The sequence below is a fragment of the Rattus rattus genome, chromosome 3 (genome assembly GCF_011064425.1).
Source record: "Rattus rattus isolate New Zealand chromosome 3, Rrattus_CSIRO_v1, whole genome shotgun sequence".
NCBI classification, from domain to species: domain Eukaryota; kingdom Metazoa; phylum Chordata; class Mammalia; order Rodentia; family Muridae; genus Rattus; species Rattus rattus.
Genome location: NC_046156.1, coordinates 62,179,570 through 62,192,604, shown reverse-complemented (window position 1 = coordinate 62,192,604; position 13,035 = coordinate 62,179,570). Strand labels below are relative to the sequence as shown.

Here is a 13,035-nt window from a genome sequence, read left to right as displayed (position 1 = left end):
AGGACGGAAGACGGCAAATGTAGTCAGGGTGTCTGAGAAAATCATATTGAACCATGTTATTAACCATTACCTAAAAAAAACCCAAAAACAAACTACATAGGTCTTTTATAATACACATATAGGTTAAATAATGCTGGGTGGTGGGAGGGCATGACTTTTAATCACTCAGGGAGACAGAAGCAGGCGATCTCAAGTTCGAGGTCAACCTGATCTACTGAGTGAGTTCCAGGACAGCCAAGGTATACACAGAGAAATCTTCTCAAAAATGAAAAAAGGAAAAAAAAAAAAAACTGTGTTTGCCTGCGTGTTTGTCTGTGTGCTTCACAGACAGCCTGGCATCTACAGAGCCAGAGGGTGCCAGAGGGTTGTGAGTTCCTTGCAGTGTCTGGAACCAAACCAGCAAGTCCTGTTAACCAGAGGCCTCTCTGGCCCTGCAAAAAGAGCTTTACTTAAAAAGGAGGAGCCTTCTTGATTTCCCCAGAGAAGCACCCGAGGTTAGGTCAGAAGGAACTCTAGGCCCAACTGACCTCAGGCCTCCTCTCCACATTTATCACTTTCTGAGTGAACTCCGAGCTTTGGACTCGTACTGCTCTGATGCTGGGGGATGTATGGCTGGAGCTGAAGCCGCTGCTCGCAGCTTGAGTTAGTAAGCTGAAGGCTGGGTGAAGATTTAACACACAGAGTCTGGGTGGAGGAGGAGCTGGTGCGGAGGGAAGATGAAAACCGGCTAGGGTGAGGCAGTCAGGCATGCGCTCAAAGCTCCCAACAGCTAAGCCCAGAAAAACAAACAGGTCTGAGAAAGGGCGACCAGGAGGTGAGGATGATCCTGTAATTATGTATGTACATGTATGAAAATGCAATGAGATCATGACTCCCACACTAATAAAAGCATTTAAAAATAGGTCTAAACAGCTGATAGAACCGATACAGTAAAACCAGATATTTATTATTTATACTGCATTTGTCATTTCTCAACAATACAAAGTAGAGGCAAATAGTAACACTCCATAAAAATGCTGAATCCCATGTCCTCTCTAAGTCCCCAGCCCTCCCTCAAATACTCCCTCCCACCCCTTACAGAACTCTGTCCTGAATAAAACACTTAAATACATCATAAATAGTAAATTATGAAAAAAAAATAGCAAGAAACTGTTTCTTTCCTTCTTGTAAAAAAGAACATGGCAGCAAAGACAGGCAGCCGGAAGTCGGCTGGGGCGTCTAATATAGACAGTTACGTGGGGCTGGCTAACCTGCTGTCAGGGTGAGACGGGATGGAGAAGGAGCTAATGTGGGATTTCCACAGCCGGCCTCAAACACCATGCACTGCCCCACCGTAGGACCAGATGGGCCGTAACTGAGAGGAAGGAGAGGGCTCTGTGGCCCTGTTTCCAGCTTCTCTACAGAGGATGGGGCAGGCCAGGTGGCATGGCGACGACCTTACAGAAGGAAGTCTGTGGCTCCCCAGGAGTTTAAGAAAATATTCTCTAGCCTCATAGATACGGACTGCCTGTTAAACAGACACAAACATCTCCCTCCACCGTAGCTCCACAAAGAGCAGAATACTGTTGGAAAATATAGGAAGAACAAAGAAATCTCCTTTGGAGAATGGTCTAAAATCATTTGATAATTCTTTATATTTAGAAAAACTATTAGGATACATTCCAAATCGCAGAATAGCAAGTAGTAACTGTATGACCTGGCAGTGAGTAGGGTCCTGCTAAGGTCCACTCTCCTAACATGGCTGCCCCACTGTCTTTAAAAAAGGGTACGTGTAGCCACGCCCCTGTCTACTCCCTTAGCCCTAAGTGAGGGAGACAGAGAGCAGCTGCTGGCGGGGCAGCCCCAGCCTTTCTGCTTCACGAACACTCGGGCTCTTCTATACAAGAACGTTTGTCTGAGACTGGCTCAAACTTACACTGTGTGCTCTTTGTGTTGCTTTCCTTTTTTAAGGAAAAAACTAGCCTGGGAGTAAGGACCGTCCTCACTCTCCTCCCAAACACCTTCATAAAATCATTGGGAGTCTCAAAGACCAGCGGGAGGATCGAAGGTAGGAGCAATGTCCGGCCAGTCTGTCCTGAGGAGATTAAGAGTCCAGCTCCAGGCGAAAGGTACAGAGGAGGAAACCACCTAGGCCAGCAACCCCGCGTCCAGCACAAAGAATGGGGGTTTGAAAATAGTCAGCTATAGAAGCCATGGCAGGCAGTGGAAAATTCATGCCACCCACTCTGGAGTGGTGGGGACGATGTTGTCCTCAACTGTCAAAGGCACTACTGCCCAGAGGAAGGGGAGACAGAGACAGAGCCCTGCTAGCTCCACATTCTCTCCTCTGTTGATGACCAAGAAGACGACTCAGCATTCCTGGGGCAAGGGCTGACATCTTGGGATCAAAGCCATAGCGGAGTCTTGTCTCAGGTCTTCCAAGGCTCGCTGCTCACTGAACAGAGAAAATATAAAGTTCACCATGAACAGGAGACGAGGAAGCAGAGCAGAATTGAAGACTGTCTCATCCTAGCTAGCAAATCTGACTTTATTTCCTCCTCTTTTTGGCTTCAGTTTTCAAGTATAAAGTTTTAAAACCACAAAATTTTTCTACTTTTTGGAGACAGGATCTCACTATGCAGCCTTGACAAGCCTGGAAAGACCAGGTTGGCCTCAAATTCTGCCTCCCAAGTACTGGAGTTAATAGTGTGTGTCACTCTGTCTGATCATACAACTCTTTAGCAGCAAGGTTCAAGAGTACATCAGTATTTCCCAATCAACGTTTTGCTCCATTCTGTCAGTGACCCACTTCATACCCTCCAAGCACCCCTAGATTCAAGACACTTACATGGGTGAGTTCTGACTCTGCAACATCAAGCTTTTCCAAGGTTGAACTAAAAGAAGGAAATAAAATGGCAAAGAATTAGAGGACAAAGGGGGCTTCTGGTGTAGCTTGAAGCAGAACACTCGTACAGGACCCATAGTCCTGGCTTCTGTCCCCAGCATGTCCTCCAAGATCAATCATATTACCTCTTCACATTTCATTTAGATGCAGAGAACAACACAGGGCTGAAGAGACTCAAGTGTGTAAAAGGTGCCTGCTGCACAAGCCTTGGCACTGAGTGTGATCCCTGAAACTCACACCAAGGATGGAGGAGAGACCAACGTCACAGAAAAGAAAACCCAAGACACTACTAAATGTAACAGTCACAGTGGTGCATGCCTACACTCCCAGCTATGTGGAGGATAAGGAGGAAGACTGCTAGCTCAACGAATGTGTCTATGTATCTAGAAAGTGCCTTCAAGGCGATTCTGGGCAACCTTATGAGATACCACATCAAAATACAAAGTCAAAAAGACCAAAGTGTGGTGGAACACACCTTTAACCACAGCACACAGTAGGTAGTCTTTGCATTCTAGCCTGTCTAACCAACAAACCAAGAGAACTAGAGGTATACTATGATGGTAGAGTGCTCAGTGACTGACATAAAAACAGGTTTAATCTCCAGCCAGATAGTGGTGCACACCTTTAATCCCAGCATTGGGAGGCAAAGGCAGGTAGATCTCGAGTCTGAGGCTAACCTGATCTATAGAATGAGTTCTAGGACAGCCAAGGCTACACAGAGACACCCTGTATCAAAAAAGCAAAACCAAAATCAAACCAAAACAACTCCAAACAAAAAAAGCTCACGATAACAGAAGCTACTAGATTTAAAAACTGTTTTCATTTGTGTGTGTGTGTGTGTGTGTGTGTGTGTGTGTGTGTGTGTGTGTGTGTGTGTGTGTGTGTTCCTGCACACACTGTTGGCACACACTGTTGGGGTCAGAGGACAAACCACAGAATCAGTTCTCTTTCTACACCATATGGGTTTTGAAGACCAAACAGAGGTCATCAGGATTAATAGCAAACACCTTTAAAGGCTAAGCTATCTCAACGGTCTAAAGCTAATAGAGTTAGAAGCACCATTGTTCAATTAAGTAATTTTTTTGTAGTTTTTTTCCAGACAGCCTCTCAAGTAACTGGGGTAGTTTGTCAGGAGCCGAGGGTGACTCTTCTGCTTCCCTTTCTCACATGCGCAATCACAGGCACGCGCCGCTGTGCCTGGCTACAGCAGTTGATCACCTTCCAGGCTCAGTTACGTGGCTGTTAGCAGGATCTGACTCCTTCAAGGCTCTTCCGTGTAACTGAGTCAGGAAGGTGATCCTCGCTGCTCTCCCCAGCTCCTTCCCCAATTTTTTGTTTGTTTTGAGGCAGGGTTTCCTTGGCGGGAACTCCGTACAGTGAGGTTGGCCTCAAGGCAGTTCTCCTGCCTCAGCCTCCCAAACGATGGGGTCGTGTGTGCACCATGTTTGGCTCAAACTTTCTTCTCTTCTGCGGTGCTGGGGATGAGCACGGGATCTCAAGTGCAAGTTCCATGTTCTATGGCTACACTTCATGCCCCAGCACTGAGGTAAGACACGATGCCCTGCCCGAGTTTCACTGTAACCAATGGAAATCCCCTGAGCCAAAGGCATCCGAGCTAAGTCACCTAGACTCCTGACTCACAGAAAACAAGTTTGTTTGTTATTTCTAACTGCTAAATTCTGAAGTAACATTATGTAATACCTAATACAACAATTCCCCATGTGCTGTTACCCTAAAAACCCTCCAATGGAAACATAGCCCAGAGGCAATATGCTTGTCCACCATGCCTGAGGTCTTGAGATCAAACTTAAACAGCTAAGCCAGGTGCAGAGCCAGTGCAGGGACGGCTGAGCTCAGGCTTCAGTCAAACAGATCAGATAAGGCTCCCACTACCCTGCTGCCAGCAGTCAGCACCCTGAGTTATTATAATGAAACACAGCACAGCGGATAGCATTCTAGCACTTCCGAGGTCAGGGTCTAAGAATTCTATAGTTTCTACTTAGACCCCCCCCACACACACACACACACTGACAGACAAGGTAGCAGTGATGTTCTGAGTTACCTAGTGAAGAGGCCCAAGTATCAAACAGATGGGTCTCTTCAGCCATGCACCAGCAAGGAACTAAGTAACAACCACACCAGTGAGCTTAGAAGGTCACCCTCCCATTTGAGCACATGATCCTACTCCTGACCAACAGCTTCATTACCATCTCATGAGAAATCTTAGCCAAAAGACCTACACAAGCGAAATATGGATTCCTAACCCAAGAACTTTGACATATGGTTTTGTTTAGCTTTGTTCTTTGAGACAAGATCTTATACAGCTCAGACTTGCTTTATCTTCCTGCCTCTTACCTCCCTAGTACTGAGACTAAAGGTGTGCCCCAAACACCCAGTTGTTTTTTATTTTAAGTCACTAAGTGTGGTAAAATTTATTATGAAGTAATAGATAACATACTAGGTAACAAAATTAAGCCATGATGATATTCACCTCTTGAATGCTTGGCTGTTAACAGATGTGACAGCACCCAAAGGATTGCAGTCCCAGGATGTGGACGCTGACAGAGAAGGACTGCCCATTTGAGGTAAGCTTAGGCTACTCAGGGAGATTGTTTCAAGTCTACCAACCAGCCAAACTCTCTCTCTCTCTTCTTAGACAGGGTCTCTCTTGTAGCCCTGGCTGTCCTAGCACTCACCATGTAGGTCAGGCTGGTTTCAAACTCAGAGATCCAGCTGCCCTGCCTCCTCAGTGCACCACAACATCCAGCCAGCATAGACTCTTAAAACACATAAAAACAAAGATTTCTGATAACCTGAAAAAACAGATTATCTGGAGTAAAGGGTCAGGAAACCAACCTCAAATTTAGTATTTGCAAAGGTTGTCCAACTGCAGGTGAGAAACTGGGACCAGGAACAGGTGAACCCTCACTTATCTCCTCCAAAGGTGGAGTCTGAGGTAAGACATCAGGACGCCCAAGGTGTATATCTGTAGAAAAAGGAAACTGAAGTCAATCAATGAATAAAGAATAAATCAATAAATCAAAGACTGTGTGGTCAGAAAAAAAAGGGAAGATGTATAGTAACTCAAGGACATGGTGACTCACTCCGGTAATCCCAATACCTGGGAGGCTAAGAAAAAAGGGTCTTGAGGCTGAGGTGAGCTTGGCTACATACACAGTGGATTCCAGGAGAGCTTAGGCTGCACAGTGAGACTCTGGCTCAGGACAAAGGGCAGCTGGGCAGTGGTGGCACAAGCCTTTAATCCCAGCATTTAAGAGGCAGAGGCAGGCTGATCCCTCTGAGTTGCAGGCCAGCCTGGTCTACAGAGTGAGTTCTAGGATAGCCAGGGCTACACAGAGAAACCCTGTCTGGAAAAAAACGAAAACCAAATCAAACCAAACCAAACCAAAAACCAAAAACCAAAACAAACAAAAAACCAAAAACAAAACAAAACAACAAAAAAAAAACAACAAAAAAAACCCCAACCCCCAGCAAGGCGGGTCAGTTTTCACTGCACAGAAGCAGGGCACAGAGGCCCTAGGGAGAGAAGACAGGGCTCAGGAGCAGGAAAGTGTCCAGTGCGAGGGGACCCCAGCCCTGAGCTGACCTGGCTCCACTTCCGCCTTCGTAGTCACTTGTGCTTTGTGTTCCCCAGAGGCTGTCGGTTGGGAAGGAGTGCAGGAGTTGCCGCTGGGGCCTGATCGCCGAGAGAAAGATGGGCCAGACCGAAACTTTTTGGTAGGAGAAGGCTTCACTTCAAAAGGGAGAGAGAGAGCCTACTTAGCACCTGCCTAAGAAACCGTCACCAAGACAGACACCAACGAACACACACCCAAAGTTGTTCTGGAGCAAAGGCAGAAAAACGGTTAGTGTAGAAAGATGGCTTACAAAGTACTACCCAGAGAAGAGGGTCGAGTCACCTCACTTTACAAAGAGGAAAGTGACACATGCACAGTGCCCTCTGGCTTGGCTCTCACTAATCAAATACTCCTGTTCTTCATCAACATCATCCAGGAAACCCTCTGGTGACCATCTCCACCCCTTCCTAGCAGCAGCACGGAAATCCCCAGTGCTGCTTCACTGTGCGGCCTGTAGGCTGTCTACAGTGTCTTGAGTCTCTCCCACCACACACTATGGAGCAACTCCTGCCTATGTCGAGAGCACAGGAGGAGGACCTGGTATCCGCCAGTGTCACTAACAGCACGTTTGAAAAAAGGAACACTGGTACTTCTGGATCCAGAAAGTTGACAGAACAACTAAAGCCTCCTTCAACAGCTGCCAGCAAAGCTTCAACCACTCGAACTAATCTGAAAACCCCTGACACCTGGATGTGGAAGAAAAATAAGACTACTGCTAACATCCTTGCCGGTCCTTCCTACACAAAAGTCTGCTTCTAGATACCTGAGCCTCTGTCACGTGGCCTATATCCACAGCCACACATTTTTCCAGACCACCAATGCCCCAGAAATAGCCCTCACCTCGACAATACATGTAGGGAGAGCCAGGGGGGAGCAGCAACTCGGAAACGACTGGGACAGACAGTGACTGACACAAGGACGAGAAGCAGCGCTCACGGGATGAAGGCAGAGCAGGAGACGCCCCTGGCCTTGGCAGCTCCCTGACAGAGGAGTCTTGCCCCCCATCTCCTGGGGTAAGGGAGCCACTGGGGGATCATCTGGTAGAAGCCACTTACAAGGAATCTTCTTGAACACTGTGTTGCACATGAAGCGCTGGAACCGTTCAGCATAGAAGCCTGGACGATGTACTGATACCGTGTCCTGTGGAAAAGGAGACATGGCTACAGGGTTAAGCAGGAAAGAGGCTATATCCTGTTGAACAGGAGGCACAACTACAGAGAAACAGGCCCAGCAGGAGGCTGTGTCATCCAAGAGCATGTTCTCTTAGACTGAAACCCTACCAGAAGGGTAAAACCCATAAATGAAAAATTTTATTAAAAACAAAAAACAACAAAACAAAACAAAAACAGGAAGAAACTGAGGGGCAAATGGTAGGAAATGGAGAAGTGAGGAAGGCCTTTAGCTGACTTCACACTCACCCCATCATGGACCAGGGCTTTCCAAGAGTGCTCCAACTTCTTAACAAACCTGAAGAAAAATGGGCATCACACATTGTCTTTAAATCAAAGACTGTAATAATTATTATTATTTTAGAGGACTTAAAGAGGCCATGATATATACCAGAAAACCTCAGATAAACACTGGGCAGCACACCGTGTATACTGGCTTTCCCGAAAACTGGCAAGGCAGTACGCATTCCACAGACCAATGCTGCTTCTAGCTAAGTCCATGACCCTGTCGTGGGGAAGGCCAATGTCTTAGTCCCTGACCAGAGGAGCAGGAGGGAACACTTGCCTAAACACAGAGGCCTGGGTTCAAGTGCTGGAAAAGGCAGAGTAAGTGAGGTGGCACATGCCTGCTGCCAAGCATGCTCTGAGCCCAGGTCTGCCTGAGCTCTGATGGTGAGGCCTTGTCTGAAAAACAGAAACAAAGCCCACAACAAACCACAAACCAAAAGAGAAAGATAAAGAGGACTGGATGGATAGGACTGGGATAGTATAGCTACTCTTGCGTAAGATGGCTGGTGAGATGGCTCAGTGGGTAAAGGTGCTTGCCACCAAGTCTCAAGGCCTGAGTTCAATCCCCAGAATCACTCGATCAAGAGAACTGACCCCACAGCTGTCCTCTGGCCTCCACATGCTGGCTGTAGTATAAACACTTACAAACATATACAATAAGAAAATACATGTAAAAAAAAGTTTTAGTTAGATAAAAATCAGTAAGTCAAATATTAAAGATCAGTCTGCTTCAGTACTGCAAATGTGTCAGGAACAAAATGGAGTCTAACATTCACAGCTCCTCCCTCACCGACACTCACAGCCTCTTCCTTCCACAGGCTGTGCATTTTTACATAACACAGAGATCTTATTTCTCCTCTGTGGAAATGAGACTGTACTTCTAGCTATGTCCTTATGTGGAACATGATTCAACCCACAGGTTTCTCACACAAAGTCAAGGCAGAGGGAGTGTTCCACCCTGTGCTTCTATCTGAGGACAGACTAAGCATGCCACAGAGTACACATCATTCTGAAGAGGTGGTGAGGCACAAAAACCAGGAAATAAACCCACCTAAAATCTATGGGTAACCAGACCGTGACTCATGGTTCTTGCACCATGAAGAACTTTACAAAGAATACATCTAAAAGAAGTATGTGGGACTGGAGAGGCTGCTTAGCAGTGAGGAGCACTTGCTGCTCTTGCAGAGAGGATCTAGGTACAGTTCCCAGCACCCACAGGTAGCTCACAAACACCTTTAACTCCAGTCCTAGGGGATCCAATGCCTTTCTTTAAGCTCTGCAGGCACATTAGAGTGGTACACAGACATAAGCAAAAGGCAAAACACTTTGACAAAATGGAAAAATAAATAGAAAGAAGTAAATAAAAAATGGAAAAGTCATGAATGACCAGCTCCATGCACCCTCTGTCCTATCTGTGATCCACACGCCCTCACCTGTAGGACTGCAGAATATCAATGATGCCAATGTAAAGCAGGAGCCTTTCCCCTTTGCTGTTTCTGGCAGGGATGCCACCCATGCTGGAGAAACAAAATGAAGAGAGTTAGGAAAATGTGTTCACTATCAAAGGGAAGCTCCTTCTAAGTGTAGTCAAATCCAGACATAGAGCGAAGAGCCGACCTCATCTCCCAGACCAGACCATACCCCTCTGTGTAAGCACACGACCTCCTTGTATTGCTCCCACAGAGCCCCATCAACAAGACTAAAATCACCACTACGCAGCAATTTTGGACTAGTCCCCAATTAAAAACAAACATGCTGGTACTTTTGTTTCTTAATTTGTTCCGTCAGACACTTTCCTTGGCAGTCATGTTCTAAGGCATCTAAAACATGAAACCAACTGAAACTTTCAGTAACTGTAATCATTGGACAAACCTAAGACAGTAAGAAAGAGGCCTTTGGCTGAAAATGTGCTGTAATACAATTACTAGTGTGATTTATAATGTGCACCTAGGCTTCAAGTATTAACAACATTTTCAATCTTTTCATCCTAGACGGCTCTCCCAGATGTACTACAAACTCAGACATTTTTCTTTCCTCTTCTATTCTTTTAAAAGTCAATGGCTCCATGAGCATTAGTGCTGTTGGTCTCACTGTCAGATCAAAGCTACTCTTTCCCAGAAGCTAGGTTCCTTCAAGAAAAAGTACTGTGAGCATATGTGTGACTGCTGCTGCTTCTAAGCCCACTCACTGGTCCTCAGTCTCCACAGTGCCGCCCCGGCGAGCCTCGCCCTGGATGGACTCCATAGCTGTGGAATAGAGAGCCTTCTGCGGGGCTGGTCTGCGAGTGTCAACTGAGTATTGTGTTTCGCTGTTCATGGGCTCTCGCTGGGCATGATCCATGTTGTGGATGGACATCAACAGGCTATAGTCCATAATCTTGAAGCTCTGCAGCACCTAACCAGAGAAAGGTCAGGATCAACATTTGGGAGCTGTCAAGACTTCTTTCAGGTTCTCACCAGTGTCATCTCTCTTTTTACTAGGTCTTTATACTCCTTTCCTTACCTCTCTCCCATTTGAATAATAGAACTTTGTTGTTTGTTTTGTTTTGCAGTACTGGAGACTGAATACAGTTTTCTAGTACTTATCACTAAGCTACATCCCCAGTCTCCTTTTACCCTCTACATTGTGAGCTAAGGTCTCACCAAGTTCCCCATGTTGTCCTTAAACTTGTGGTTCTTTCTTTTGATAAAACCTCCAAGTAATTGGAATTATAGGCCCAAGCCACCAAAGTAGGCAAAGCAACTTATTTCTTAAGAGTTCACTTTGTCACTTATGAAAAGAATTCTGTCTTTTTCAAGGACTACGTACCCACAATAGGTTGGAGATATAGCTCAGCTGATAGAGTGCTTGCCTGGATGGGTGGAAATCTAAGCTCCATCCCCAGTAAAGCATTACATGAACTGAGCGTGGTGACATAAGCCTGCGACCCCAGCACTCGGGAGATGAAGGCAGGAGCAAGAATCAAGGTCATCTCAGTTACACAGGGAGAACAGGGATAGCTTAGGTTACCTGAGACCCAATCTCAAGAAGTGGGGAGTGGGGAGAGAAGAATGAGTGACAGATCTGGGTCAGAAAAGATGTGTGGCAGGACTTTATCAAAAATATCAGCTTCGATTTAGTTCAACATTTATTGAATACAAATATAAAAACAACTGCAGTACAGTACAGCAAAATAGTACAAATGTTTATATAAAAGACCAGAGAAGGCTAAAAAGATCGCTAAAATAGGCTCATGAAAAACAAACTGGAAATAAAAGTAAGACCAGGTGAGTGAGGTAAGAAAATACCATTGCAAAGGGCTAGAGAAAGAAACACACCAGGCTCAAGGAGGGACACTGATGCTGCTGATATGAAATACACGGGGCAGGTGTGGCCAATGAGAGGCCAGAAAGGGCAAGACGATTACAATAGGCAGGATGTATCACACCAAGACCTGAACAGCATCTGCCACTCAGTCTGTCTGCTCCCTAGAACAGAGTGAGGAGGGGTCCACTCACTTCAGCCCCTGTGGCTCACGGTGCAGTACAGTTCCAGTACAGTTCAGCCAAGGGTGCATGGTAGGTTTGCAGGAGGAAGGTGAAGAACGGCTGGCCACACCTGACTGAGCACAACCTACAACTACTACTGGCTCATTCAGTTGAGTGGTTGTCTAGCTTTTGAAACTGAGACAGACAGACATGAGGCTGACAGACAAACAGAGGGCATCAGTGAGGAAGAAGGCAGAGTGAACAAACACGGAGAGGCTGAACAGGATGGAGGGTCCAGGTATTTCCTGAGAAACGGGGGTGGAGTGGGGCAACTTGGCACTGAAGAGTGGTGTGCAGACTTTGAATTCCAGCGCTGTAAGGCAGAGGTAGGCAGATTTCCGAGTTTGAGGCCAGCTTGGTCTACAGTCTGTCTGTCTGGTTTAGAAAGCTGGGCATAATGGCTTTTACTTGTAATTCCCAAATTAGGGAAACAGAGTCAGGAGGATCTTCTACAGGTCAGAGGCAATGAAATGCCTGCTGGGAGAACAGGAAATGGAACAAGTAATGCTGATGGCCTAGACCAGCAGTTCTCAACTTGTGAGTCTTGACCCTTTTCGGGAGTCAATCCTTTCACAGGGGTTACGTAAGACTACTGCACAACACAAATATTTATATTATGATTATTAACAGTAGCAAAACTACAGTTATGAAGTAGTAACAAAAATAATTTTATGGTTGGGGTCACAACAACAGAAGAATGAGGTTTAGTGAGATACTGTCTCAGAGTATCTCACATGTCCATACACAGACAGGCAAGTATACACGTGTACACAAGCAACGGCACCTGTGCTCAGCTGTGCTATAAATCACAAAGTGCAACTGCACACTGTCCCCACACATATACCCACTCCCTCAAAATAAACAAACAAATTCAGCCCAGGACACGGGGAGGGAGCTAATGGTCTGAGTTCCAGCTCCCATAGACACAATGCCAGAGAATTATAAGGCTTCTGATTAAAATGATTTGTGTCTGAAATAGAGGAAAAATACAGCAACTTACCAGACAGTCACGCTGCAGAGTCTTACATAGAGCACTGTACATGTCAGCATCTAAAAAAAGGCCATCGGGGATATCTTGTAGGAAGTCCAGGTCTTTAAAGGTGGGGAGAGTCTTCTCTCGTTCTTTCTGAGAAGCCCGCCGCTTGTAAGTTGAACCCTTGAGATCATATTTCATATGCATTTTGACTGACCGAGGCAAGAGATTGTTCATCACCACAATTCGTATGTTCTTGCCGCCTGCTTGCACACAGTACAGTCCATAAAATTTGGGCAGCAAAGTACGAGGGTTTTGGTTAAGATTCTAAGGCATAAAAGGAAGAAGTAGTAGGCAGGTTAACTGATTTTCAGTGAAACTCAAGGCAAAACTTGCTATCCAATGTTCCTATGCTTTACAAGGGATTTGGGTAAAAGGTCGGCCTATATATTTGTTCAAAATCTCTCAAATCATCTAAGAGAATTTACAGAGAAAACAGCCTTAAGCCAGGTAACGCTGTGGCACTCTATAATCTTGATACCACAGAGGCAGAGAC

The 13,035-nt window shown here is 45.9% G+C and overlaps 1 protein-coding gene across 2 annotated transcripts in view; it reads right to left on the bottom strand.

The window, feature by feature from the left end:
- Positions 1-925: 925 nt before the first annotated feature.
- The window catches only part of Pip5k1a (phosphatidylinositol-4-phosphate 5-kinase type 1 alpha), a 41,963-nt gene continuing 29,853 nt past the window's right edge, over positions 926-13,035 (bottom strand). For both annotated transcript variants that reach the window (XM_032897779.1, XM_032897781.1), the window contains exons 7-15: positions 12,507-12,806; positions 10,168-10,373; positions 9,413-9,496; positions 7,941-7,989; positions 7,578-7,662; positions 6,492-6,638; positions 5,741-5,870; positions 2,828-2,873; positions 926-2,434 (exon numbers count right to left, since the gene is read on the bottom strand). In XM_032897779.1, the coding sequence (XP_032753670.1) occupies positions 2,432-2,434; positions 2,828-2,873; positions 5,741-5,870; positions 6,492-6,638; positions 7,578-7,662; positions 7,941-7,989; positions 9,413-9,496; positions 10,168-10,373; positions 12,507-12,806 (1,050 nt within the window). In that variant the 3' untranslated portion in view covers positions 926-2,431. The remainder of the gene's footprint in view (positions 2,435-2,827; positions 2,874-5,740; positions 5,871-6,491; positions 6,639-7,577; positions 7,663-7,940; positions 7,990-9,412; positions 9,497-10,167; positions 10,374-12,506; positions 12,807-13,035) is intronic.